Raw genomic sequence first — 27,962 nt, 5'->3', positions numbered from 1 at the left:
TCTTTCTTTCTTTCTTTCTTTCTTTCTTTCTTTCTTTCTTTCTTTTTCTTTCTTTCTTTCAAGATTTTATTTTATTTGAGAGAGACAGAGAGAGCACAAGTGGGGTGGGGGATGGGGAGAGGGAGAAGTAGACTCCCCGCTGAGCAAGGAGCCTGACGTGGGGCTCCGCTGGATCCCAGGACCCTGAGATCATAACCTGAGCCAAAGGCAGATGCTCAACTGACTGAACCACCCAGGTGCCCTGGAAGGAGCATTTCTCTAAACACATTCACAACTTCCTGTCTTCTCATACAAAGATCTTGGAACATATGGAAGTTTCTAGATGAATGCCATACGGACAGTAAACACTGTGAGGTTCTGTAACATAGTGACCCCCTCAGGGCTTACTGAAATGAATAAAACTACTTGCTTCAGCACTAAATGGCTTCAAGCATGTTCCTTTCCCCCTCCCTCCCTTCTTCCCTTCTTTCTTNTTTCTTTCTTTCTTTCTTTCTTTCTTTCTTTCTTTCTTTCTTTCTTTCTTTCTTTTTCTTTCTTTCTTCCCTCCCTCTTTCTTTTTCTTTCCTTCTCTTTCTCTCTTTCTTTCTTTCTTCTTTCTTTCTTTCTTTCTTTCTTTCCTCCCTCCCTCCCTCTTTCTTTCTTTCTTTCTTTCTTTCTTTCTTTCTTTCTTTCTTTTTCTTTCTTTCTTTCAAGATTTTATTTTATTTGAGAGAGACAGAGAGAGCACAAGTGGGGTGGGGGATGGGGAGAGGGAGAAGTAGACTCCCCGCTGAGCAAGGAGCCTGACGTGGGGCTCCGCTGGATCCCAGGACCCTGAGATCATAACCTGAGCCAAAGGCAGATGCTCAACTGACTGAACCACCCAGGTGCCCTGGAAGGAGCATTTCTCTAAACACATTCACAACTTCCTGTCTTCTCATACAAAGATCTTGGAACATATGGAAGTTTCTAGATGAATGCCATACGGACAGTAAACACTGTGAGGTTCTGTAACATAGTGACCCCCTCAGGGCTTACTGAAATGAATAAAACTACTTGCTTCAGCACTAAATGGCTTCAAGCATGTTCCTTTCCCCCTCCCTCCCTTCTTCCCTTCTTTCTTTTAAGTCTGTTGAAGATTATTTTCCGAAGAGTCTCAACAGACCGGTGCTCTTGTTGCCCTGAAGGTCCAACAAAACTCCATGTCTTTCCTCGTGGACTAGTATCAGCTCCATCTTCCCCCTCAGGCGGAGCATTTGGGCTCGAACAAGAGACTCTCCATTTGTCCCCGATGACAATAGCCTTCTGGCATGCACTCCTGTCCATCTTTTTGAAAATTATGAACATTTTTCTGTCTTGAGCCTTCCTGTCTCTCTCCCAATGTGTCTGGTTTCTCCAGAAGGAGACCTGTTAGCACATCGGGAAGCTCTTGCAGGTCTGTGGGATGTAATCTATCTGGACCTCTCAACTATTTCAGACTTCACATCTCGCTTCTTGATACGTCTTCCCACCAATTTCGGTCCGAAGAACATTCTTCTTGGCAGAGAGAACCCCCAAAAGTACAGAAAGAGAAGATGTTGTTTGTTTTGATTTAACATTAAGCCCTGGCTCCCAGCTGTGGGTCTAGCTGTCTCCTCTTCCTGCTCGAAAGAAAATTTTAAGCATTCTCCTTATAGACCTTAACCCTGGAATCTATTCACGGTCACCCTTGTTGACGTGCTCACCGTCACTTCAGGTCCTTGTTCTGACTTTGTTTTTTTGTCATGTCACTATTTCTCAGCATCTTTTAGACATCCAGCTTTACCCCAGAATTTTTTTTTCCCAGCCTTTTATTATGAAATAATTACAGATTCACAAAAACTTGCAAAAAAATGTCTGGGGAAGTGTCTGTGAGCCCCACCTAGTTTCTCCCAGTGAGAACAACTTGCGTAGCTATAGGACACCAGGAAATTGATATTGCTACAGCTTACAGAGTTTATTTTGATTTCATTAGTTATATAGGCACTCATTTGTGTGTGTGAATACAGTACTCTACAATTTTACCATATGCAGATATTTGTGTAACCATCACCAATATCAAAATATCAAACTGGTCCTTCACCACACAACTCTCTCGTGCTGCCTTTATAGCCACACAGGCAGTGGCCCCCCCAACAACCCCCAATCAGCCCCCCATTTCTATAATTTTGTTACAGAAAGAATGTTATCTAAATGGAAAAAGTATGTAACTTTTTAAAGATTGGCTTTTTTTTCACATAGCATGATTCCCTCGAGATCCATCCAAGTTGTTCTATCAACAGTTCTTTTTATTAATGGGTATTTTTCGTGTTAGTCCATGATATGAATGTACCACACTTTGTTTAAGCACGTACCCGTTGAAAGATGTATGGGTTGTTGCCAGTTTGGGGCTATTACAAATAAAGCCGCTATGATCATTTATGTACAAGTTTTTGTATAAGCCTAAGTTTTCATTTCTCTAGGAATGAATGCCCCAAAGTGCAATTGCTGGATTCTAAGTGTGTGTTTGGTTTTATAAGAAGCAGCTGATCTATTTTTCCAGTGTGGTTGTGTTATTTACATTCCCACCAGCAATATACAATAGATTCAGTTTCTCTGAATTCTTGCCCGCAGTTGGTATTATTACTATTTTTATTTTAGCCATTCTGATGAGTGTATGATTGTGATATCTTATTGTAATTTTGATTTGCATTTTCCTAATGGCTAATAAGGTTGGATATCTTGTCACGTGCTTTTTTCCCCATTTGTATATGAAATGCCTCTTCGTGTCTTTTGCCAATGTTTTAATGGGATTGTTTGTTTTTCTGACTATTTAGTTTTGAGAGCACTTTATCTATTCAAAATACAAGTCCTTTGCAGGATAGGTGGTTTGCAAATATTCTCTCCCAGTCTGTAACAGGTCTTTTCATCCTTTTAACAGTCTTTTTCAAAGCAAAAGCGTGTAATCCTGTGGAGGCCCTACCTAGCAATTTTCCCTTTTATGGATTGTGCTTTTGATGTCAAGTCTAAGAACTCTTTACCTGGCCATAGGTCCCCCAATTTTTCTCTTGTATTTAATTATAAATATTTTTCTCTTACATTTAATTCTAAAAATTTTATAATTTCACATTTTACAATTAAGTCCATGGTTCATTAACATATGTATTATATACATACACTTGTATATATGTAATGTATATATGTGTAATATACACATACAACATATATAATGTATACATGTAATACGTGTGTATATATAACATTGCATATGTATGTAATATGTATTATATATGTAATGTGTGTATATATAATATATATGTGATGTGTATATCTAGTATATATGTAATATATATGTAGTGTGTATATATATTTATATTTATATATATAAATAAACAAACCTTGACCTAATGACCTAAATTCCACTTAGGTCAAGATTTGTTTTGTTTTTGTTTTGTTTTGTTTTTTGCCTATGGGTGTCCAGTTGCTCCAACACCATTTGCTGAAAAGGCTATGCTTCCTCTATTAAATTACTTTTGTAACTTGTCAAAAAAAAACCCAACCCAGTTGTTTATATTTGTGTAAGGACAATTCTGTGTTCTTTATTCTGTTCTGTAAATTCATATGTCTATCCCTCCACCCATTCCACACTGTCTTGATCACTGCAGGTTTTTTGTGAGCCTAAACATCAAGTCATTATTCCTCACATTTTATTCGTCTTTTTCAAGATGATTTTAGCCATTTTGTGGCTTGTACCTTTCCAAATAAATTTTAATTTGAGCTTATCAATACCCACAAAAGAACCTTGCTGGGATTTTGTCAAGGAGCTGTGTTATACCTCCAGACCAGTTCCGGAGAATTGACATCTTACTTTGTTCAGTCCTGTGAACGCAGGGTGCCTCCACGTTGATTTAGGTCTCTGTGCTTTTTGATTTTGTTTTTTAATTAGGGTTTTACAATTTTCAGCATACAGATCCTCTATACATTTTGTTACCTTTATATCTAAATATTTCATTTCCTTCGGATTGACTGTAAATTCCATTACGTTGTAATTGCAATTTCTACTTATTTGCCAGTAGTGTATCAACATGTGACTGAATAAGAGAGTGAGAACAGACATCCTTGCCTCATTCCCAATCTTCAGAGGAAATGGTTCTGGGTCACCATTATCTATCATGTTAGTTTTAGATATTTTTTAGATGCTCCTTTTTTAAAAAAAAATTTATTCATTTATTTATTCAAGAGAAAGAGAGAGAGTGAGAGAAGGAGCAGAGGGAGAGGGACAAGCAGACTCCACGCTGAGCACGGGGCCCCACACAGGGCATGATCCCATGACCCCAGCTGAAATTAAGAGTCAGTGCTTAACCGACTGAGCCACCCAGGCAGCCCGATGTTCCTTCTTTTTAAGTTAATGACAATTCTCTTTTATTTCTAGTTTGCTGAGAGTTTTTATTTTGAATTTATTACTTATGGGAGTTAGAATTATGAATTTTAATTATGAGAGTTTTATTATGAATTTGGTTTTGTCAAATGCTTTTTCTTCATCAGTTATATGCTTATTTGATTTTTCTTCTTTGCCTCGTTGATATGGTGTATCATATTGATTGACTTCTGGGTATTGAACCAGCCTTGTATTATACCTGGAAATTCCATTAAGTTATGGTATATAAATTCTTTTTATACATTGCTTGATATGGTTTACTAATATTTTGTTAAGGATTTTTGTGTCAAATTTCATGAGAGATACTGATCTTCAGTTTTCTTTTGCACTGTCTTTGATTTTCATTTCAAGGTAATCCTGACCTCTTAAAATGAGTTAGGAAGTGTTCTTTACTCTTCCGTTACCTATAAGAAAGTGTGTAAAACTGGTGTTAATTCTCTTAGAGGTTTGATAGAAGACTCCATTAAAATTATCTGGGCCTGGATATTTCTTTTTCAGGAGATTTTTAAGTACAAATTAAGTTTATTTAATAGATGTAGATATTCATGTTATCTATTTAATGTTGGTTAAGACATGGTAGTTTGTAATTTTGGAGAAATCGGTTCATTTCTTCTAATTGTGAACACGACGTCAGTGATAGGATCTTCTTATTTTCTTGGTAAGGGCTGCAAGATCTGTGGTAATGGCACACGTTTCATTCCTGATATTGGCGATTTGTGTCTTTCTCTCTTTTTCTCTTCATCAGTATTTCCAGAACTTTATCAATTTAATTGATTTTATTCAAGGAATCAGCATTTTGTTCTACCAGTCTTCTCTTTTGTTTTCTTATTTTAAATCTCATTGATTTCTGCTCTGATCTCTATTATTTTTTATTATTTTTTTTCTGGTTGCTGAGGGTTTATTTTGCTCTTCTCTCCCAGTTCTTTGAGCTAAGAAGCTAGTTTATTGGCTTCAGACCATCTCTCATGTGTAACGTGAGCCTTGAGTGCTGCCATAAATTTCCCTTCCAGTACTACTTTAGATGAATCCAGTCATTTGGTATGTTGTATTCTGACTTTCGATCAGTTCTATTTTTAAAATTTTTTATTTAAGACTTCATAGCCCATGCATTATTTAATTTTTGAAAAACTTTCCAAGTGTTGAGAGGTTTTCCTGTTGTCTATCTGTTATTGACTTCTATTTTGATTCCGTTGTCAAAAAACATACTCTCTGCAACTTCATTTCATTTCCATTTTGTTTGGGTTTGTTTTATGACCATGCTATGCTCTGTCTTGGTGAATATCCCAATGTGAATAAAAAGAATGTGTGTTCTGCCGTTGTTACACGGAGTGTTCTATAATTGTTCATTAGATCCTGTTGGTTTATGGCATTGTTCATTTCCTCTATATCTTTGCTGATTGTCTCTCAATTTCTGAGAGTGGGGTGTTAAGGTCCCCAATATAATTGTGTCTATATTGATTCCTCCTTTCAGTTACATCAGCTTTTGCTTCATAAAATAGAAGCTCTGTTGTTGATTTCTTGGCGATAGCAACTCCAGCATACAGAGGAGTCATGCTTTTTAATCTACTTTTGCCACACTATCTGCCTTCTAATTGGTGTATTTAAACCATTTACATTAATTATTGATGTGTTTGGGCTTAAATCTGCCACATTATTGTGCATTTTCTCTTTGTCCATTTGTTTCCCATTATCAGCTTTTCTTTTCTTAATTTCCTATGGGTTACTTGAACATGTTTTAGAATTCCATTTTGATTTATTTATAGTTTTTTGTTTGTTTTTTAGTTCATCATTGGAAATAGTTTTCTTACTTTTTTTCTGGGCATTACAATAAACATGTATAATTTATCACAGTCTACCAATGTCAACATTCTACCACTTGGAGTCAAGTTTTGAAAACTTATTTCCATTTATGTATTTTGAGTCTTTCCATTTTTGAAATGTAATTGTCTTAAGCATTTCCTCTACATGCAGTAATTATCACTTAATTATAATTTTCATTTCAACCATCAAATGTGATTTTAGGGGTGCCTGGGTGGTTCAGTCGGTTAAGCGTCTGCCTTCGGCTCAGGTCATGATCTCGGGGTCCTGGGATCGAGCCCCATGTTGGGCTCCCTGCTCAGCGGGAAGTCTGCTTCTCCCTCTGCCCCTCCCCCTGTTTGTGCTCTCTCTCTCCCTCTCTCTCTCAAATAAATACATAAAATCTTTAACAAAATGTGATTTTAAAAAGTCATGAAGGGGATGGTCTAAACATATCTCTAGGTTTACCCATGCTTTTTTCTTGTTCTTCTTTCCTTATGGAAGTGCCATGCCTTCTGCTATTATTTTTTCCCTTCTGTTTGAAGAAATTCCTTTAGCTATTTTTTTTTGAAGATTTTATTTTCAAGTAATCTCTACACCCAACCTGTGGCTTGAACCCTGAGATCAAGAGTTGCATGTCTATTGGCTGAGCCAGCCAGGTGCCCCCCTTTAGCCATTCTTTCAAGGTAGATCTACTAGCAATAACTTCCCTTAGTTTTCCTTCATCTGAGAATCTCTTTATTTCCCATTCATTCTTAAGGAATATTTTCACTAGATACTGTTGATAATTCGTTTCTTTGAGCACATGAAAAATGTCATGTCACTTCCAATTTCAGATGAGAAATCTGCTGTCATTCAAATTGGTATCTGTATAGGTAATTGTTATTTTTCTCTTGGTTGCTTTCAAGATTTTTTTCTTTTTCTTTAGATTTTTAATTTTCTTGCTATGTAGGGTTTTTTTTTCTCCCAGATTTTTAACTCATGTTGTGTCTTGCTATTGATTGCTTGAATTTATCATGTTTGGGGGTTGCTCAAGTTCTTGAATTTGTAGGTTTGTGACTTTCAACAAGGTTGAGAAGTTTTCAACCACCATTATGTCTTTAAAGTTTTTTTTCAGCTTCATACTCTTTCTGGGACTTTAAGGATATGAATATTATGTGTTTTGTTATTGATACATAGATCTCTGAGCTTCTGTTCATTTTTTTTTAGTCAATTTTCTCTGTTTTTCAAGAAGGGTAATTTCTATTGTTTTATCCTTTACTTCATTGATTCTCTCCCTTATTACTTCTATTGCACTATTGAGCCCATCTAGTGAGATTTTTTTTAATTGGAGCTTTTACATCCTACAATTTCCGTTTGGTTTTTCTTTATATTCTCTATTTTTTGGTAGATTAAAAAATTTTTTTGTTTCAAAAGTATTTGTAATTGCTTATTAAAGCATTTTTGTTATGCCTGCTTTAAAATCCTTACTGAGTAATTCCAATGTTTGTGTCATTTCCATACTGAAACCTGTTGATGATCTTTTTTTTTTTAAGATTTATTTATTTATTTATTTGAGAGAGACAGAACGTGCAGGGAAGGGCAGAGGGAGAGGGAAAGAGAATCCTCAAGCAAACTGCCTGCTGAACATGGAGTCCAATGCGGGGTTCAATCCCAGAACACCGAGATCATGACCTGAGCGGGGTTCAATCCCAGAACACCGAGATCATGACCTGAGCCAAAATCAAGAGCCAGCCGCTTAACTTACTGAGCCACCCAGGTGCTCTGTTGATTGTCTTTTTTTCATTCAAGTTGTAATTTTCTCTGTTCTTGGTATGATGAGTGATTTTCCATTGTATTGTGGACATTTTGTGTAGTATGTTAGGACACTCTAGATCCTGTTAAAAATTTTCTATTTTAAATCATACTGTTTAGGTTTATCACATAAATTCTGGCTCACTTTTGTGAGCTGTGGTTCCAATAACAACTTTGTTTTCAGAACCTTGACTGTTCTATTCTGGTCTGCTTTGTTTACATGTTGCTACTAGTACTCTTCTTTGCTCCCTGCTGATATTGTCTTCAGGGACAGAAGATACTTTTTCAGACTGCCCGGTGATCCTGGTCAGGGGTGGGAGACATCAAGCCAACAGGGCAGCGACCACTTTGCTGGGCCTACTCACCAGCAGCCCAGTGCCGGAGGCAAGGAGAGGGGTCTTCGGCCCACACCAAGCCACCTTCTGCCACTGGGTGAGGGGCTGGAAAATGACAGGCATGGGGACCCTAGAGTTTGTACACAGACTGTTTACCTTCATTGAGATCTTTCATGGAATTAAAATTTTATTTCCCTCTGGAGCCACATTTTCACTGTGAGTCAGACAATAGAGCTGTCATATTTCTGAAAACTGCTTTCCTAAAATCTTCACCTGGACTCACCATAGTTTACTCCAGGGATGCTCATTCTAGTTTACTGGCGGCTTCATTCATTCTCTCATCTCAGACAACCCTTCCTTGTTGGTGAAATCCACTTTGGAATAGATGTTCCTTCGCAGTTTCTTCTACCTTCTTAGAAATCAGCTTCGAGGGTAAAGCATTTATCAGATTTTTTGCTTTGTAAGTGAGTTAGATAAATGCCCACAGATTCAAAATTCCCAGTTTCTAAGATACCTTGCCTCTAAGCTACATGAGAGCTCTGACTTAAAAGAGCATTCAGGGGGGCGCCTGGGTGGCTCAGTTGTTAAGTGTCTGCCTTTGGCTCAGGGAGTGATCCCAGCATTCTGGGATCGAGCCCCACATCAGGCTCTTCTGCTGGGAGCCTGCTTCTTCCTCTCCCACTCCCCCTGCTTGTGTTCCCTCTCTCGCTGGCTGTCTCTCTCTCTGTCAAATAAATAAAATAAAATCTTAAAAAAAAGCATTCTGGGCCTGAGTGGACACCCTTGAACTATTCCCATCCATAGGACCATGTTTGTTTGTCCTCTCACTATCTTCACTCAAATGCCTGCCACCCTTCCTACCATCTGGTTTGAAAATATCTGTATTTTCCATGCTGGCCCTCGTTGCCACCTCCAACCCCTATGGCACCTGTGTCTCTGAAGCGCACTATCTTTCTATTCCCATCGTTTCCTCAAGTTTAGTGCTGTCTATGAGATCATATTCATTGTCCACCATCTACTGTTCAATATGAGGCTTCCCTTGTATGTTACCCATCCTCGCCCTGATTGTACACTTGCTTGAGGTCTGAAGTTGCATTCCCGATGCTTTTCCAACACTTTTGAACTGGCACTGTTCCACTCTGCACGTGTTCAGGACCCAGACCTCAGCAGCCAATTATTCATCCATTCATTCGTCATCTTTCTGGCTCATGTTGCGTGGTAGATACCATGTTGGTGCTGGGAGGCAGCCCTAGAAGCTTCCAGAATATTGGGGGGTGGGGAGAGAAACTGAGACATAAACAGACATAGTTCAGGATGATGGATGCCATATCAGGTGGAAACACGGAGCGACGTGGGGAAGCAGAGCAGGGTCCCACCTAAGCCAAGGGAGTCAAAGAATGTATCCTGGAGCAGGAGAAGCTCCACTGTGCTCCCAGAGGATGAAGAGGAATTATTCATGCAAGAGGGAGGAGGCAGGGTTTATACTCAGAGAAGATACACGGCCCGGAGTGAGAAGGGTGTAACGACGAGTGGTCCAGCCTGCCTGTGGGTCAGAGTCCACATGGGGTGTGTTGTGTGCGGGTACAGCCATAGGAGAACCAGGCAGCAGGTCTTCCTGATTGTCCCAAGGACAGTGAACAGCCATGGAAAGGCTGAAGGCAGGGAAGTGACTTGGCCAGGTTGTGTGTTAGAGAGTTCACTCGGGCTGCTGTGTGGGCCACCATCTGGGAGGTGCAGATACTGTGCTAGAGGGATACTGTGCTAGACCAAGCATACCCAAGTGCCACTAACTAAAAAACCACCCAACCAAGAAATCATTCCTCTTGCTGCTGCCAAAGCCGTCTGGAGACCACCAGGCATCAGAAGATGCTAAAGTAGGGGTCTCTGTTCTGCAGATGGCTGGACGCAATATCAGCAGAATAATGAAGGTTCCATAGGTCACAGAAAACGGACTCAAGGTTCATGCCCATCTATGATAAGAGTCAACTGAAAACCCACCATCACCTATCACAAAGCAAAAAATGTGTTCATAAGTCTCTACTCCCTCCCCTGGGATGCCCACCTATGATCCCTTTGCCCTTCACACCTGCCCTTGGGGCTCATTTCAACTGCATTTTTCCAAGGGCAACTGTCTGTGTAGGTTAATGAGGCAAGCTCAGGCCCTGGGGTTAGATGGACCCAGGGGCACGTGCCTGTTGTGCTGCCCTAACTTCTCTGAACCCCATGTAGAGGGTGATCACACCTACCTTGCAGGATTGCCAGAAGCATCAGAGACGATATCAGACAATGCCTTGCACAGAGTAGGTGGTCTGTCAGTGTGAGTGGTGGGAAACACAGGGTCTTCTGTGGGCTGCCTCCCTGCCTTCGGATGCCCCCCAAAATGGGGAGACAGCTGGTGTGGGGGGAAGAATGGTATTGGAACCACGGTGGCCTCTTTTGTAATGCCCCAACTGGAAACAGCTTGCCAACAGGGAAATATCTGCATGAATTGTGGCTCTTGTCTTTAAGGGATATTAGGCAGTTATTAAAAGAAGAGCTAAATCTTTCTCTACAAAACAAAAAAACAACAAACAAACAAACAAAAAACTAGAGGAATGTCCATGGGAAATCATTCATTGCAGAAAGCAATGCGCTATATTATATGTAATATATCATTTCTGTAAAATCAAAAGAAAAAAAGCATGTCTGTCTAGCAGTGTACGGGCTTACCAGTTTCCACGAGCAAGCAGGCTAGGAGGAAGGCCACACCCCAGAATGCCAGCAAAGCTTACGTCGGCAGGTTAGGACATCAGGGAATTGAGGTCCTCCGAAGTCCCCAATTATAAGATTATTAACCCTCGTAAACTCTCTATATTGTTTGAGAAATTATATTAAGCATGTTTTATTTGTATAATTAAATAATGTAAAGAAAAAAGAAAGCAGAAGCCCGAATCTGAATTCCGGATCTGCGTCTCATCACCTAGTAGATATTTCAACTTCTTCACGCCTCACTCAGCGTTGATAAAGTGGCAATGACCCTGCCCCTCCCAGTTTTAAACCTTGAGTATGTTCATGCATTAATTCACTTGATGGACATCTCTTGAGAGCCCTCTCTCGCCAGGCGCCGTGCTGGGGCTTTGCCAGTGCACCTGGTCTAAGGACTGCACTCTGCCAGCTAATGATGGGCGCATGGGTGTTTGCCCAGCCACACTGATGAGTGACCCACAATGGCACTTCCTGGCTTGTGGGAAGAGGAGGATAAGGGGGAGGATTTGAGGGTAGTGGGACTTTGTGTCTTTACCCTCGATCTCCTGGGGAGCCGTCTGCTCACACAGAGGGGGGATTCCAACTCAGGGTGGGGCTCCCTGGTCTCTGCCTTCCACAGCAGCTGCCTTACACTGGGGTTGTGTTTCAGATCCGAACCCCAAGAAGAGAAGAGGGGTGAACTGCTTCATGGTCATGGTGGCCATCTACCTGATTCTGCTCACCGCAGGTGCTGGGTTGCTGGTGGTGAAAGGTAAAGAGGTCTGGTCCCATCTGGTGCCTCCTGGGGTGACACAGGGCTCAGGTTAAGTGGAGAGCCCTGGGGTCACTGCTGCCCACCTGCCGAGAGTGAATTTTTAGTCCCTGGGTAGCGGGGGAGCCACATTGATGGGGGCCGGTGGGGGGAAGTGGACAGGGGAGTGTGTGGTGTGTGTGTGTGTGTGTGTGTGAGGGAGAGAGAGAGAGAGAGACATAGAGACAGATTGAGAGAGAGACAGAGAGAAAGCATCTGCGAGCCTCTGTGCGTCTGAGCAGTGACCAATGCAATAATTTCACATGGGTCTGCTGTGTGGGTCTTCCATTAAGACTCCCCAATGTCTGAGCAGGAAGGGGCTTTATTGATCAGACTGTTCACATTAACATGATTTTACTTGCAAAGTGTTCCCAGTCCAAATGCTAAGGTCATGAAGCAATTCCATCTGCAGACACTGAAGTTACCCAAGAACATCATGCGCCCAGCTGTCATAAACATAGGTCACATGTTTATTCAGGCCACATGTGATTACATCACACCAGCATATCGGTCATCATATGTTCATGCCTAGAGCATGCAGGAAGGCTGAAGTTTGATCATGATGCTGTGGGTACATTCCTAGGCCATGCGGGAATATTCTATGAACATGTAATGTCATGCCTAAGTGTGGAGTGCCCATGTGCAGGATATAGAAAGAGCTCTGTGCTCACACCAGGTCCTCACGGCACACGAAATGTGTGTTCAGTATCCAGGACCCACAGAAGTTATGTGCATATGACACAAGAATGCAAAGGCCTGGGGCTTTAATGAGGTCTCTAAAAGAAGGCTGTGGGGTGGGGGTGGGGTGTCCAGTTTTGAATCTGCAGGAGCGGCTCTGGGCCCTGGAGACTCACGTCATCAATGTAACGCTGGCCGCCGAGGACAGCCCGTCCTTCTCTTTGCTCCAGTCAATGCCCATCCCACACCTCCCCGGAGGCATGTTGGGGCTGCAGGTTCTGCACGCCCTGATCACCCAGGTCCGCACCAGGCAGGAGCACCTGCTATGGAAGGTGGACAACTTCACTCAGAGCCCAGGTTTGGCCCCCTCCCGTCTGTGCTGGGATTCCTCAGGGGATGGAAAGGAGGGGTTGCTGGTTCATGGGCAAGGGGATCCTTGGGCCTGAATCCCCTTCCCTGGCAAGGAGAACATTCTAGAACCCTGCGGCCCAAGGAAAAGGGTGAGAACCATATGGAGTAGGCAGGAGATGGATCTAGAATGTTTGGGAGGATGGGTAAAACACAGAGCCTGGGGCAAGTTCCAGGACCACTCCCATGTAGCCGACGAGTACTGGCCCATGTCTAGAGAGAGAGTAATTGCAGGCACCAAGAAGTCTGGGCCACGTGGGGACCTTGGAGGGACAGGGCTGTGGGACTGCTGGGAAAGTGCAACCGTGTGACTGCTGGGAAAATGCGGCAGCTTAGAAGATAGGCAAAAGAAAATGGAGCCCAAGGTGGAGATGGCAGGGCTCCCCTCCCCTTGGTTTTCTTGGGGCCTGAGGCTGGGCCATGTGAGACTGTCCTACCATTACTCCCACCATTCTCTCAGGCTGTGCCAGAACAGGAAGGGCTGATTTGGGCAAAAGCAGCTGCTAGGTGTGACCTCACTGTTGCACGGAGCTCCGGCCTCTATGTCTGGGGTGAGCTAGGGCTAAAGGGGTTCTGTGCCCTGGGAGCATGTGCTGAATGGGCAGAGGGTCCAGGTGGGCGAATCCCCCAGAGGCTGTGGTCTTCCCAGTGAGCACAGGTGAAGGCCAAGCCAGGATGCGGGGACAGGGGACAGCTGTGGCAGATGGGGAGAGTCCAGGCTCAGATGTTCAGATGCTCAGACACAGGGACCATCACTCCCTTCCTTGAGATATGACAGAGCTGGTTGTGATCAGCACGAGGGGCCCTGCCTTTGACCCGAGGCTCTTCCTGAAAGCGTTTGGCTCCCAAGTCTTCTGACAATATAGAGTAGACTCTGGGGGTCTCAACCTTCTTTTTCCACTTCTGCAGCTCCCAGGGATCTATAGCTCCCTGATGCAGACCACTAGCTGCCACAAAACATCTGGCTTTTACCAAAAACTCAGTCCTGGGAATTGCTCAGAAATTTGGCTCCTGTTGTTTGAATCACCCATCTGCCTGAGGGCCTTGCTCCTCAGCCTGGAGGGTATGGGCTCCTGACTTACAGCTGGGTGCTCTGGGTGCATCAGCCCCGCCTACAACCCTCTCTCCTCCCCTTGCAGAGCTGTTCCGGGTCAAAGGGGAACGAGGCGCTCCAGGTACGTTCATTTCCCCTCTGACCCATGCTGCCCGCTTGCCACAGACTTCCGCCATGGGCTCCTGGGCTTGTGGCTTTCTGAGCCTCCACCCCAGCTTACTGTCCATGGGCCCCCACAGCTCCCGACAAACTCACTGGTCCTCCGTTGGGTCGGCTCTCTGTTCCTGACCATGCTGGGACTCCCGGCCTCTGGGCCTTTATCCTCTCCTCTCCTCTCCTGAAGTGGGAATGGCTTCCCATCCACCCCACCCCACCAAGTCTAAGCGACCTTCCAAGGTCAGCCCAAGTGCATCCCCCTCCGGTGCCCTCTCCCCCTGACACCCCAGCTGCAAGTGTGAGACTCCCCCTCTGTCTCCCATAAGCACTGTTTCCAGATGTTTCTTACCCAACACCTAGCTTGTCCCCCCATCTGGCTGTGATCATTTCCAGGGGTGCACGGCTCATGTCTCCTAGAGCACATAATGGGAAGGGCAGCCTCTGGGACCTGAGTTCTAATCCTAGCTCTGCTGCTTCCTGGCTGTGTGACTTTGGGCCAGTGACATCACTTTTCTGGAACCTCAGCCACTCCACTGTGTAAAAACCAATGGAGATAATTTTACTCACCTCCCAGGGTTGCTGTAAGTTGCAAGTGAAGCAATGGGCAAAAATTGCCCGACAATACCAAGTGTTCTATGAGGAAAACACCTGTGCCTTCGTTGCTGTTTCTTTCCACCTGAACACACACAGCTTTGGCTGCACACGTGTACACACATGCACACACACTTCACTCCACCCCTACTCTACCCTATCACCGGAGTGGCTGGAATGTCATCTTGAAAATAATTCTGCACAACGTTCTTGGGACAGAACTCTTTGGCCTCATAATTTTTCATGAATGGCCCAGACGACGTCGCTGGGGGCGGGGGAGAGTTTAGAGGTGGCCTTGCACATTGGCACAAGTGTCCATTTGCACCACCAGCACTCCTGTGGACAGACCTTGGTTCTCTCCGGAGACAGGTGGCTTTGTGCAAGTCACTTCACACTTCTGAGCTCTGTGTCTTCCCCTATGAGATGGGGATAATGCCAGGACCTCCTGGGATTGGTGTGAGGATAAAATGATGAACGTAAACATGTGTGGTCCAGTGCCCGGCTCAGAGTAAGTATTCAATCATGTCGTTGTTGTTATTTGCTTGGTATTTTGTCGGGAAGAGTAGAGGAGCCAATGCTTGGGCCGCTCCAGCCGGATGAATGCTGGCTCTTCCCCTCTAAGGAGAGGCTGTTCTAACAGCTTCTACTGCTGTAGCTGACACAATCAGGGCTGACACCTCTTCTCAACCCAGTGGGTTTAATCTGACGTTGTTTTTGTTTGTTTGTTAATTTTAGTTAACACACAGTGCAATATTGGTTTCTGGAGAGCACCCAGGGCTCCTCACAGCAAGTACCCTCTTTAGCATCCATCACCCACCTAGCTGACGTTTGAAGTCTGCTCCAGCACTTGCCCCAGGCCCAGTGCTCCAGGACCAGACGTAGAGCCGAGCTCACCCCCGGGTGGGGAGCAGCCTCCCTTCGGTCCCTCTGTCTCTGTCTCTCTGTCTCTTTCTCTGTGTGAATGTACACGTGGTCCCCAACTTCCAACGGCTCCAATTATAATTTTTCAACTTCACAATGGTGTGAAAGTGATACGCATTCAGCAGAGAGTGTACTTCAAGTTTTGAATCGGTTTTCATTTTTTTTTAAAGATTTTATTTATTTATTTGACAGAGAGATAGAGAGCACAAGCAGGGGGAGCGGCAGAGGGAGAGGGAGAAGCGGACTCCCTGCTGAACAGGAAGCCCGACACTGGACTCAATCCCAGGACGCCGGGATCATGACCTGAGCCAAAGGCAGACGCTGAACTGACTGAGCCACCCAGGCGCCCTTAAATTTTCAATTTGGATCTTTTCCCAGGCTAGAGACATGGGGGGGACGATGCTCTCTCGTGATGCTGGGTGGGGCCGCTCCCACTCAACCAGGCATTCACAAGAGCAAATAACGGATATGCTGACAACTACTGTCCGCAGACAGCCACGCTGTTCTCACTTTCAGTACAGGAGTCAGTAAGTTACAGAACAGAGTCAGCACCGTATTATAAGATGGGCTTTGCGTTAGATCATTTTGGACAACTGCAGGCTAATGTCGGTGTTCCAGCATCTTCAAGGTAGGCGAGGCTGAGCCACGATGTGTGGTAGGTTAGGTGCATTAAATGCATTTTTGACTTAAAATATTTTCAATTTCTGTTGTGTTTATTGAGATGTAACCCCATTGTAAGTCGAAGATCTCTGTGTGTGTGTGTGTGTGTGTGTGTGTGTGTGTGTATATATATATATATACTGTCCAGCTTCGTCTCCGTGTCTCTCTCAGTCTCTCTCTGTCTCTGACTGCCTTTTTGTCTCCGCCTCTCTTTCTCTCCCCTGGAGCCCAGAAACCAGAGGCATGATACTGATTCTAACAGCTGGGGCTCAGCAACACCCCCAACACCTCCCCAGCTTCCCCCACCACCCTGGACTACCCAGGGGAGGCCGCAGTCTCTCTCCCCTCCCCCATGGCCTGCCTTGCCTGGTCAGGGCCCCCCAAAAGCACATTTTCCTGCACCAGCACCTGGAGACCAATTGGTGGGTCCCAGAGGACGGTTGAGTGCAGGGCCCAGAGGTAATGGGTTTGGTCCCAACACAGCCTGCCCTGAAACTGCACTCTGGCTCAGGCTTCCAGAACAGTGCAGGTGGGGGCAAGGGCCTGCACCTAAATCAAGTTTGGGGGAAAGATAATGTGGAACACACCTATGCCTCTCTTCCCCTCCCCTGTGTGTTCCGGACTTCTCAACATTTACCAAAAGCCTCTTAAGGCTGATACCTCACCAGGCACTGGGAATGCAGACATAAAAAGACAGAACCCCTGGCCTCAGGGAAGCATGATTTGGTTACAGCCCTGGCTTTTACTCTGAGAGGATGGGGCAGCTCCCTAGGTAAGGAGAGCATCAGGGGACTTAACCTCATGGGTCACAGAAGGTTCCCAGAGAGAACTTTTAGCCTTGGCCTGAGTGTTAGTGGAAGGAGGAAGGAAATATGAATCCCAGACAGACACCCACATGTGCAAAGGCCCTGAGGTAGGAAGGGGGGGTTTGGTGAGCCTAGGAAGGCAAAGAAAGAAGACCCATGTGCTGGAGTGGAAGAATGAGAGGAGTGGAGGTGGAAGACAGGCTGGGAGCAGCCGGGTCTAGGTAGGCCTGGGTCGGGGAGGTGAAGGCGGTGCCCTTAGCTACGTGCAAGGCACTTTGTTGACTCCTCACACTAACCCCAAGTGGCTGCTGCGATTATCCCCATTCCGCAGGTGAGGAAACGGGCTCAGAGGGATGTTTACTTGCTCAAGCTAACTCTGGCGAGGCTGGAGGAGCAGAGTCAGACTCTGGAGGGAGCCTGAGTCCCCTCCTCAGTCAGTGGGGGCCAGCTGTCAGACTCTGAACTGATTTTCAACAATGCCCTTTCCTGAGGCTTGTCTGAGAGGGACTCTAGTCCCACGTTCTGCTTCCATCCCTCGGGACCCCAATCTTGTGTAGATGGGATGGGTATGGCATTGTGGGTTCCACAAATTGGACTGGGGTTCTACTCCAAAATAGAAAGCATGTCACGGGCTTTGTCATCGTGGTGCCCTGACATGGGTAAAGGCCTTGGCATTGGGAGACCTGGAATCTGCCGGCCTCTCTCCAAATGTGTGACCTCAGGCAAAGCCATGCCTCTCAGGAAGTCATTCTCCTCTTTGGTGATGTGGGAACGCGCTCTGGTCTGTTTGTGTCTCCCCCATATTCCCATCTTGAGAACCTAACCCCCAAGGTGACTGTATTGGGAAGTGGAACTTTTGGGAGGTGGTTTGGCCATGAGAACAGGGCCCTCTTGAATGGGATTAGTGCCCGTATAAAAGAGACCCCGATGAGCTCCCTCCCCTGTCCTCCATTGAGTGAGGACACAGCAAGAAGCCAGCAGTCTGCAACCCAGAAGAACTTGACCACCCGAATCTTGGACTTCCAGCCTCAAGAACTGTGAAAAATGCATCCCTGTTGTTTACAAGCCACCTGCTCTGCGGCGTTTTGGTATCGCAGCCCGAATGGACTGGGACAGGATGAGGAGCCCTGTCCTGCCGTCCGGGGCTGCTGTGAGTCTTGAGTCTGCAAAGCAGCTCTTGGAAAGGGAGAGAACTCTGTGTGAGTGACAGCAGAAATGGGTGCCATGTGTCCAGAGCCGGCCGCCGGGAGCGCCCCATGGAGCTGGTATATTGACCCCATCTTACTGATGAGGAAACTGAGGCTCAAAACGAAGAAGTAACTTGCACCAGGTCACCCAGCTGAAGGGGCGCTGCTGTCCCTGGAACCCAGGTCCATCCGATGCGGCCGCCCTCAGAACACGGCACTTGCACCACTGCGGGTCACCTGTTAGGCCGTGAGCTCTTGAGGAAGGAGCTCTGTCTTCTCTTTCCTTCCTTCCACACAGTATGGCTCATTCTCGGGCTCAGTGACAGTTCACTGAATAAATAATGGTGTGAGAAGGGGTCCTGTCACCCCCCTTGTGGGTCGGCTCCTGGGTGTCTCTGTTCCTCTGCTTCAGGTCTTCCAGGTCAAAGGGGCCCGGGGCATGCCTGGCATCCCAGGTCCACCAAGGCCACGGGTTGAGAAGGGGGCCGAGGCATGCTACGGAGCCATGGATAGTGGCCTCTGTCTGCTGGCCCCGTAATCCTTTTTCTCCTCCTTGTCCGGGCTTCATTCTGAATCCCTTTTCCTTTCCAGGCCCCCCAGGACTCCAAGGCCCACCTGGAATCAAGGGAGAGGCAGGTGAGTAGGGGCCGGGTGTGGGCAGAGGGGCAGGAGGCAGGGGCCTCAGCTCTTTTATACCCCTATGCCTAAGAAACTTGGCCTTTTATTTCCTTTCTCTCGCTGTCTTTTTCTTCCTGTCCTGAAAAGTGAAATGCTGTCACTGTTAGTTGGGGGGGGGGAACGGGGATGAGACAGAGAAAGGCCCCTCTCCTTGTGCTGGGTATCTTGTCCTCCTGCTGGGCTCTGGAACCTGGAACATCTGCTGACTGAGGAGCTGAGAGCATTGTGACTAGTTCTTTCCTTCCTCGCAGGCCTCCAAGGACCCAACGGTGCTCCAGGGAAACAAGGAGCCCCTGGTAATGTGTGCTTTCTCGGCTTGGGCTCAGCGATGCCTTGGCCGAGGTGCTGAGCCAGTCGCCCCAGTACCTGCTCCCCACAGCCCCTCCTCCAGCCCTCTGCTCTGGAGTCTTACTCATTGAGACACCCAAGAGATGACCTCACATCCCCCAGGCTTCCTCTTTTCCCTGAATGCCCCCTGCCCATTGCCTAGGAGCCCATCCCAGGAGGATGGTGGGAGCCCACCTCGTTGGTCATTCTCTGCCCAGGCACCCCAGGACAACAGGGAGAGAAGGGCAGCAAAGGCGATGGGGGTCTCATTGGCCCGAAAGGGGAACCTGGAGCTAAGGGAGACAAAGGAGACCTGGGTCTCCCAGGTAAGGGCCCTGTGGGGGTGTCGATGCTTGTTGGGGGAGGGGCCTAAGGGCTGGACCCTGACCCTGTGGAAGCGTGTCTGTTCTGTCCCACTGAGGACAAAGCAGACAAAGCTGGGCTCTGGCTACCAGCCTCCCAGGAGCACACAGGAGGTCCCTTCTCTCCAGGTGAGCAGAGGCCAGGAACGTGAAAACTGAGAGCAGTGTGTGTGTGTGTGGTGAGGGGGGCGGTAAAATCTCATGCCAGGCATGACCTGTGACAAATGGAGACACAGGCCATGCTAGGAGCTCAGAGAAGGGGAAGGCAAAAGACAGCAGTGGGACTTGAGGTGGGCACAGGGGAGGAGGGGAGACTGGCTGGCAGGGAGGGAAAAGGGGTTGATTCCAGAAGCAGGTGCTATCTCAGAACTATCTGGGGGCTCTGGCCATGACTGAGACCCATCGTGCCCCTTGTCTCTTGTCCTCTTGAGGCCCCCTTGGGTGGTTCTGGGGTATAGTAGGGAGAATGAGGGCTGTGCAGCTAGTGGGCTTGTTTTGTTTTTGTTTTTTAAGATTTATTTATTTTAGAGAGAGAAAGAGAGAGAGAGAGCACATGCGGCGGGGAAGGGGGAAGGAAGAGAGAGAATCTCAAACAGACTCCCTTCTGAGCATGGAGCCAGGTGTGGGGCTCAATCCCACGATCCTGAGATTCTGCCCTGAGCCAAAACCAGGAGTCGGACGCTCAACCAACTGAGCCACCCAGGCGCCCCGGCTAGTGGGCTTATACGCCGTCCCCGCTCTGCACCTGTTCACTGGCATCTCTAGGCACATTTCTTTTATTTTATTATATTATGTTAATCACCATACAGTACATCCCCAGATTCCGATGTAAAGTTTGATGCTTCATTAGTTGCGTATAACACCCAGTGCACCATGCAATACGTGCCCTCCTTACTACCCATCACCAGTCTATCCCATTCCCCCACCCCCTCCCCTCTGAAGTCTTCAGTTTGTTTCTCATAGTCCATAGTCTCTCATGTTTCATTCCCCCTTCTGATTACCCCCCTTTTCTTTATCCCTTTCTTCCCCTACCGATCATCCTAGTTCTTATGTTCCATAGATGAGAGAAATCATATGATAATTGTCTTTCTCTGCTTGACTTATTTCACTTAGCATTATCTCCTCCAGTGCCGTCCATGTTGCAGCAAATGTTGAGAATTCGTTCTTTCTGATAGCTGAGTAATATTCCATTGTATATATGGACCACAGCTTCTTAATCCAGTCATCTGTTGAAGGGCATCTCGGCTCCTTCCATGATTTGGCTATTGTGGACAATGCAGCTATGAACATTGGGGTGCATATGGCCCTTCTCTTTACTACGTCTGTATCTTTGGGGTAAACACCCAGTAGTGCAATGGCTGGGTCATAGGGTAGTTCAATTTTTAACTTTTTAAGGGACCTCCACACTGTTTTCCAGAGTGGCTGTACCAACTTGCATTCCCACCAACAATGTAGGAGGGATCCCCTTTCTCCACATCCTCTCCAACAATTGTTGTTTCTTGCCTTGTCTATCTTTGCCATTCTAACTGGCGTAAGGTGGTATCTCAGTGTGGTTTTGATTTGAATTTCCCTGATGGCTAATGATTTTGAACATTTTTTCATGTGTCTGTTAGCCATTTGTATGTCTTCATTGGAAAAGTGTCTGTTCATATCTTCTGCCCATTTTATGATTTGTTTATTTGTTTCTCGTGTATTGAGTTTGAGAAGTTCTTTGTAGATCTTGGATACCAGTCCTTTATCTGTGGTGTCCTTTGCAAATATATTCTCCCATTCCGTGGGCTGTCTCTTAGTTTTTTTGACTGTTTCCTTGGCTGTGCAGAAGCTCTTTATCCTGATAAAGTCCCATAAGTTCATTTTATCTTTTATTTCTCTTGCCTTTGGAGATGTGTCGTGAAAAAGGTTGCTCTGGCCGATGTCATAGAAGTTGTTGCCTATGTTCTCCTCTAGAATTTTGATGGATTCCTGTCTCACATTGAGGTCTTTCATCCATTTGGAGTTTATTTTTGTGTATGGTGTGAGAGAGTGGTCAAGTTTCATTCTTTTGCATGTAGCTGTCCAATTTTCCCAGCACCATTTATTGAAGAGACTGTCTTTTTTCCACCGGATGTTTTTTCCTGCTTTATCAAAGATTAGTTGCCCAAAGAGCCGAGGGTCCATTTCTGGGTTCTCTATTCTGTTCCATTGGTCCATGTGTCTGTTTTTGTGCCAGTACCATGCTGTCTTTGTGATCACAGCTTTGTAGTACAGCTCGAAATCCGGCATTGTGATGCCCCCAGCTTTGTTTTTCCTTTTCAACAGTTTCTAGGCACATTTCTTAACCGGTTGAGATTCACTGTCTTCATTTCAGAAAAGAATGGCAATTAAAATAATAATAATTAAATGACGCATATCTTGTAGGACAGTCACAAAGGCTAGAGATCATGTTTTCAAACTATCCGCCACATGGTTAAACACTAAACAAATGATAACCATTAGTATCAGTAGTATTAGTGATCCCTTAAGTTAGAAAGGGAAGGACTTCTGTTCTACGATCAGACACATCTGGGTCCTAATATGGCTCAGGGACCTGCGGCAAATGACTCCACCTTTCTGACCCTCAATTTACTCACCTGTAAAAAGGGGATAATACAAGCAACCTCCAATAAGGATTAGTTACAACACGAATAGAAGACATAAGATGCATGGCTCTGTGCCTGCAAACACGAATATTTACATTGTAAGAGCCTGGGGTGCTTGTCTTCAGGAAGAGGGCCTCACAGGGATGTGTCAGCCATGCTCAAACACTAGAAAGGCACTTGTGGAAGAGAAAACAGACTCGTTCTGGGTGCCCAGCAATAGAATGAGGAGCGATGATCAAGGGTATCGGCAAAGCCAATTGTGCCGAGGTAAGGAAGGAAGAAGGCATTAGGACGTAGGGCTGCACAGAGTTGAACTGGGCACGCATGCGCGGGTCTCAGGGGCGGCTACCGCTGGGGCGGGGCGGAGGAAGGGCTGCAGAATTCTCCCTGGCGGGACTGAGAGAAACCTTTGCACCAAGCAGATGGTTAGACAGTTGACCTCTGAGGGTGCTGCCAAAGGCGGCCCTCTGCAGTTCTCTCTGTAACAGAAAAGGGGGGCCCAGACTTTCTCAAGGTGGCCCTGCCAGCCCCAGAGGAGGGGATGACAGCCGGGACTTTGCCCGTGGAGTCTGCGCCCTCCTGTTTCCCATCCATCCCACGCTCGCCCACCGCCACAGACACACGGCGACTCTGCACCAGGGCATGGCGCCCCCACTCCGAGTCCGACTGCAAGGGGAACTGCAGTGGTTTCCACTCCTCCTTTCCCCAAATTTCCTCTTCCAAGATCACAAGATTNGGAAGAAGGCATTAGGACGTAGGGCTGCACAGAGTTGAACTGGGCACGCATGCGCGGGTCTCAGGGGCGGCTACCGCTGGGGCGGGGCGGAGGAAGGGCTGCAGAATTCTCCCTGGCGGGACTGAGAGAAACCTTTGCACCAAGCAGATGGTTAGACAGTTGACCTCTGAGGGTGCTGCCAAAGGCGGCCCTCTGCAGTTCTCTCTGTAACAGAAAAGGGGGGCCCAGACTTTCTCAAGGTGGCCCTGCCAGCCCCAGAGGAGGGGATGACAGCCGGGACTTTGCCCGTGGAGTCTGCGCCCTCCTGTTTCCCATCCATCCCACGCTCGCCCACCGCCACAGACACATGGCGACTCTGCACCAGGGCATGGCGCCCCCACTCCGAGTCCGACTCGGGCCTGGAAACGCTGTGGCCAGGCCTGCAAGGGGAACTGCAGTGGTTTCCACTCCTCCTTTCCCCAAATTTCCTCTTCCAAGATCACAAGATCTCTTTCACCCACTGTTCCCCGATTCCCGGCCGGCAGATAGGACAGCGAACCAAGAGGGCCTTGCTCTGGTGGTACTGAGGTTTGGTGCTCTTTGCAGCGGACGGGTAATGCCCCTGTGAAGACCCAGGAACACATCAGTTTGCCTCACTTCGCCTTTAGCTGTGATGGGAAGGTTCGGACATCAGCCACAGCTGGAGTTCCTCTCTGGGTGCCAGGCTATAGTCGTTTCACAAAGAATGCCCGGCTTCCCAGGGCTGTCCCCTTTGATGGAGACATGGCAGTCACAGCCACACACAGCCCCACACAGACTCCGGCCCAGACCATGCTCCAGAATCCTCGTACAGCCGAGCAATTCCTATAATGTGATGGTTCTGGCCGGGCCGGAGCAATCGGGCACTAACAAATTCCTCCAGGGAAGTAATTCCTAGTCCCTTCTAACAAATGCCATTTGTCCTTTCTGCCAAAGCAGACACCCTGAATGACCAAGAACGGCCTTCGTTGGTGCTTGCCCCTGAGGCTATAAGAGATCTCGACCATAAACAAGTTCTCTTGGTGTTTTGTTTCCCATCAAGGAATAATCATCCTTCAAGTATCTAAACCAGAAAGAATCTACTTCCTAAACCTTGCCCCTAACATCAACCCCAGCTTAGACCCAGAAAGCTTTGCATGACTGGTGATTCTTTCCCTCTGCTTCAGACCATTCTGTCTCCGTTCCTGATTCACTGGAGAGAAGGCTGGTATCCCTTTGAGTCCTCCCCCTTCTCTATCAAAAAAATAATGGAATGGAGCCTTTTAACCAAATTCCACCACGCTAAGCCTACCCCAGGTCAGAAGGGGCTGCTTGGAGTGGGGCTTCGACTAGCTACCAGAACAGCAGGCGAGCCATCGGGTTGCTCCTGAGCAGACCCAGCCTGGCATGGCTAGCAGGGGCGTGTAGCCGGGTCCAAAACCAAACCCATGGATTGGGAAGGGGTTGCCAGGCCCTACTCTGCCACAAGACTCCTTTGATTGATATGCGCCGAGCAGTGGCAGAAAGTAGGAGGGAGCAGTGGAGGACCGAGGAGAGGACAGGCTGGGATGAGCCTGGAATGCTGATGACAAGTGGAAAATTTGAAACCTTGGGCACAGGAGAGGCTGTGGCTGCAGCACAGGCAGGAATCCGAGCTGCTGCAATGTTCTTCTCCCCAGCCACACCTTCTCAGCATCTGGAATCGACTTTCTGGAATATTTGGATTTCGGTTTGGAAGGCTTGAAAAATAATTCCCCAAATGTAGACACGAAAATGAGCCAGGCAGGTGCTGGTTAAGCCTGGGCTGTGGTCCCTCCCAAGGGGATCAGTGTGCTGACCAGGGTCCTGAAAGCCTGGCTGCCTGGGTCTGCCCATCAGCCAGGACAGGGGACCCTGGCCATTTTTCACAAGTTCACGTCTTGTCACCTCAAGGTGTGCTCCTTGAGGGCGGCTTTTGTATCTTCCACTTCTGGGCACCAGGTAGGAGGAGTTCAAGGAGTTCAAGGAGTTCGAGTTTGGAATTTGGGTGGGACATGTGTCAGTGGGACCTGGCAGCTGGGTTTGCCCTCCTTCTGTGCCTGACCACGACTCCTTCGTTTTTCAGGAAGCAAGGGGGACATGGGCATGAAAGGAGACACAGGGGTCATGGGACCTCCCGGAGCCCAGGGGAGTAAAGGTGATTCAGGGAAGCCAGGGCCCCCAGGTAAGAGACTGTCCCTTGGCCTGTAGGTATCCTCTTTCCCCCTGGCAGACTGAGCTATAAGGGAACAAAATCCCTAAAAGTCCTTCTTCATTTCAGGTGTGGCTGGAATTCCTGGAATGAAAGGAGATCAAGGTAAGAATGCTGGGAATCCAGATATCAGTGGAGCTGCCCTGTCCCTGGGCAAAGTCAAGTCCAGAGCATGTCTTTTATTTCATTGTAGTGTTAATGCCGAGCGCTTGGGGTCTCTGAAAACCCAGATGTGCCTGAGAGGAATGGGCTTGCTTGGCATTCCGTCTTAAAGCTTCGAGGCACTCTGCCACCCAGGGGTGTGGAGTACATGTTCATGACCCAGGGTGCCTGGCGGGTCCCTAAGCCCCAGATACTGCAGAGTGATGGCCAAGATGAACAAATTGCTCAGGCTGTAACTTTTCTCCTGCTGATTAAGCTCGTTCATGGCTTCTAAAGGGAGATGATTAAAGCTGCCCAGGGAAGATATAAGGTGGTAGGAAGTACACGTGCCACTGCTGAGAAGAGAGGTGTGTTGATGGGGGGGCAGCCAGGCTCTCTGGCGACCATACCCAACCTTGCAGTTGTCACTTGCAGGACAACCTGGAGCGAAGGGTCTTCCCGGCTCTCCCGGCGCGGCAGGATCCCCAGGTGCCAAGGGTGAGCCTGGCAGCACTGGTTCCCCTGGACTAGCAGGTGAGGTTCCCGGTGCTGCGCTGGGCATGGGGAGTGATGTCTGAAGATCCACAGAGCCCAGCCCTCATGCCATCTGAGCATCTGTTGTACAGGACCACCAGGGATACCCGGGAGTCCTGGAGCCGACGGCGTGAAAGGAAGCAGGGGGGACCCAGGTAACAGAGGGTGTGGGTAGGGGGTGGGCGGGGTGCTGGGTGTCAGGGATATACAGGGAGGAGGACTGCCTCCCAGTGGGCCCACCGGAAGGAGGCAGAGGGTCTCCTGTGCTCTGGTCCCTGAGGCACCCTGATTAAGGAGGACACTTTCCTCTGCCAGGCCTGCCAGGCTTTTCGAGATCAAAGCCCTAGGGCTGTCCTCTCTCTGCCCAGGGTCCCTGAAAGGCCCCAATGCTATGACCAAACCTCCACCATTAAAGGGAAGAGAAGGGCAGTTGGCTCACGTTTTCTCCTGGCCTGCCTCCCAGATGTGTACATAGTTTCTATTCTCTCCAGCTAACCTGCAATGGGGCCCCAAGGGTCAGGGCTCTGGATTTGGGCAAGGGGGTCAAGAAACCCCCTCTTGCACATTCTTGCAAAGGGGCTCAGGCTGGGAGGACCCACAGTAACCAAACTCACTGTGCCTACTGTATAAACCTTCATGTCAGCTTGGTCTACATTATAAACCATTGTGCCAACTTAGTCTAGGTTATAAACCAGCAAACCAAAGTGGTCTACTTTATAAACCTCTACGCCAATTTTGTCTAGTCACTAAGTAAGTCTGAGCAGTGGTCTAGAAAGTCTGGGCCACTGTGTTGGGTGCTGGGCACCATGATGCATAAGACCTGCTTCCTGCCCTCACGCATACAGATCGGTGCAGGAGACAGGTAGACAGACGGTTGCCAGACTGTGCCAGGCACACTCTGTCGTGGGCTGTTGCATGGAGAAGGGCCGAATGCCCTTTAGAAATCCAAGTGCAGCCCAGAGGTGTTGTAACAGTGCAAGGTCGGGAGAGTGGGCTGTGCAGCTGCCTAGGATGGTGTGAACAGTCTGCCGCAGCCCCTCGTCTGCCAGAGCAGAAGGTCATGCGGTGTTAGACAGCCTGATGGCCTCATGCAGAGCTGTGTGCAGACCCACACCAGAGGCAAGTCCTCTCAGGCCTCATTGATCAAGCAGTTGACTGATGGATGGATTGGTTCCTTAAACAAATGTGACTTAACTCAGCTAAATGCTTCAGTCTCACAGTGTGCCCTGTCTGGTAGGGGTGGCAAAAGGCAGAGCAGCACAGGAATGACTCAGCTTGAGCTGAGTCTGGTGAAATGAGTGGAGCCTGGCCATGGGGAGGAGGGGGAGGGAAATCCAGAGAGAGGGAACAGAGCAGGCGAAGTCATGGAGGAATGAAGGATGGCTCTGTAGGTTGCTGTCCCTGGTGTCCAGGGTTGGGATGTGAGAGAGGGTCAGGAGCTCTGGCTGGAGGGATGGGTAGGGGCCACGTCCTGGCTGGCCCTGAACTCTGGGCCTTCAACTGCTGGGGTTTTCCTGAAGATTATTGGGAACTATGGCACAGGCAGCTGTGCTTCCAGCCCATCCAGTCTCGGAGCTGATTTCTTTTTCATGGACTGTGTGTCAGTGCAGGCCGGGGATCTGCTACCTGATGCCATGTAGATGTCCCCTGAAGGCACCCAGCACGGTTTCACCTTCTGGGTGTGGTGGTCAGATGTCCCTGCCTTGTTGGCTGCCTCCTGATCTTAAATATTTTCACCTTCCTTGGTCCCAGATCTTAGGGGGTCTGACTTTAGGGTCTGAGGCTGCCCTACCCCTGAGTTTTCTGCTTGACTTCATAGTGATGACAGCTTTCATCCCTCAGTTATAAACAATGAGTCTCTCTCCCCACCCTTCCCCACCCTCCCCCCATTGCCAGACTGATGGTTCTTAACTAAGCAAGGATATCAGGGTAAACATGATTTTATCCACAAGGAACTCTGTGCCTACTCCCCAGGCCCCCAGCCTGTGTCTCCCACTGTCTGA

General features: G+C 47.5%; 1 protein-coding gene across 1 annotated transcript in view; it reads left to right on the top strand.

Moving 5' to 3' along the window:
• Positions 1–27,962, top strand: part of MARCO (macrophage receptor with collagenous structure) — a 50,280-nt gene that overhangs the window by 3,046 nt on the left and 19,272 nt on the right. The window contains exons 2-11 of the mRNA XM_011222833.3: positions 11,735–11,836; positions 12,689–12,910; positions 14,101–14,136; positions 18,928–18,972; positions 19,266–19,310; positions 19,560–19,667; positions 25,159–25,257; positions 25,354–25,389; positions 25,861–25,959; positions 26,052–26,114. Of these exons, the coding sequence (XP_011221135.2) occupies positions 11,735–11,836; positions 12,689–12,910; positions 14,101–14,136; positions 18,928–18,972; positions 19,266–19,310; positions 19,560–19,667; positions 25,159–25,257; positions 25,354–25,389; positions 25,861–25,959; positions 26,052–26,114 (855 nt within the window). The remainder of the gene's footprint in view (positions 1–11,734; positions 11,837–12,688; positions 12,911–14,100; positions 14,137–18,927; positions 18,973–19,265; positions 19,311–19,559; positions 19,668–25,158; positions 25,258–25,353; positions 25,390–25,860; positions 25,960–26,051; positions 26,115–27,962) is intronic.

Source organism: Ailuropoda melanoleuca, chromosome 2 (genome assembly GCF_002007445.2).
Source record: "Ailuropoda melanoleuca isolate Jingjing chromosome 2, ASM200744v2, whole genome shotgun sequence".
Lineage (NCBI taxonomy): Eukaryota > Metazoa > Chordata > Mammalia > Carnivora > Ursidae > Ailuropoda > Ailuropoda melanoleuca.
The sequence above is the reverse complement of the archived record's forward strand: the minus strand, read 5'-3'. Positions and strand labels throughout refer to the sequence as shown.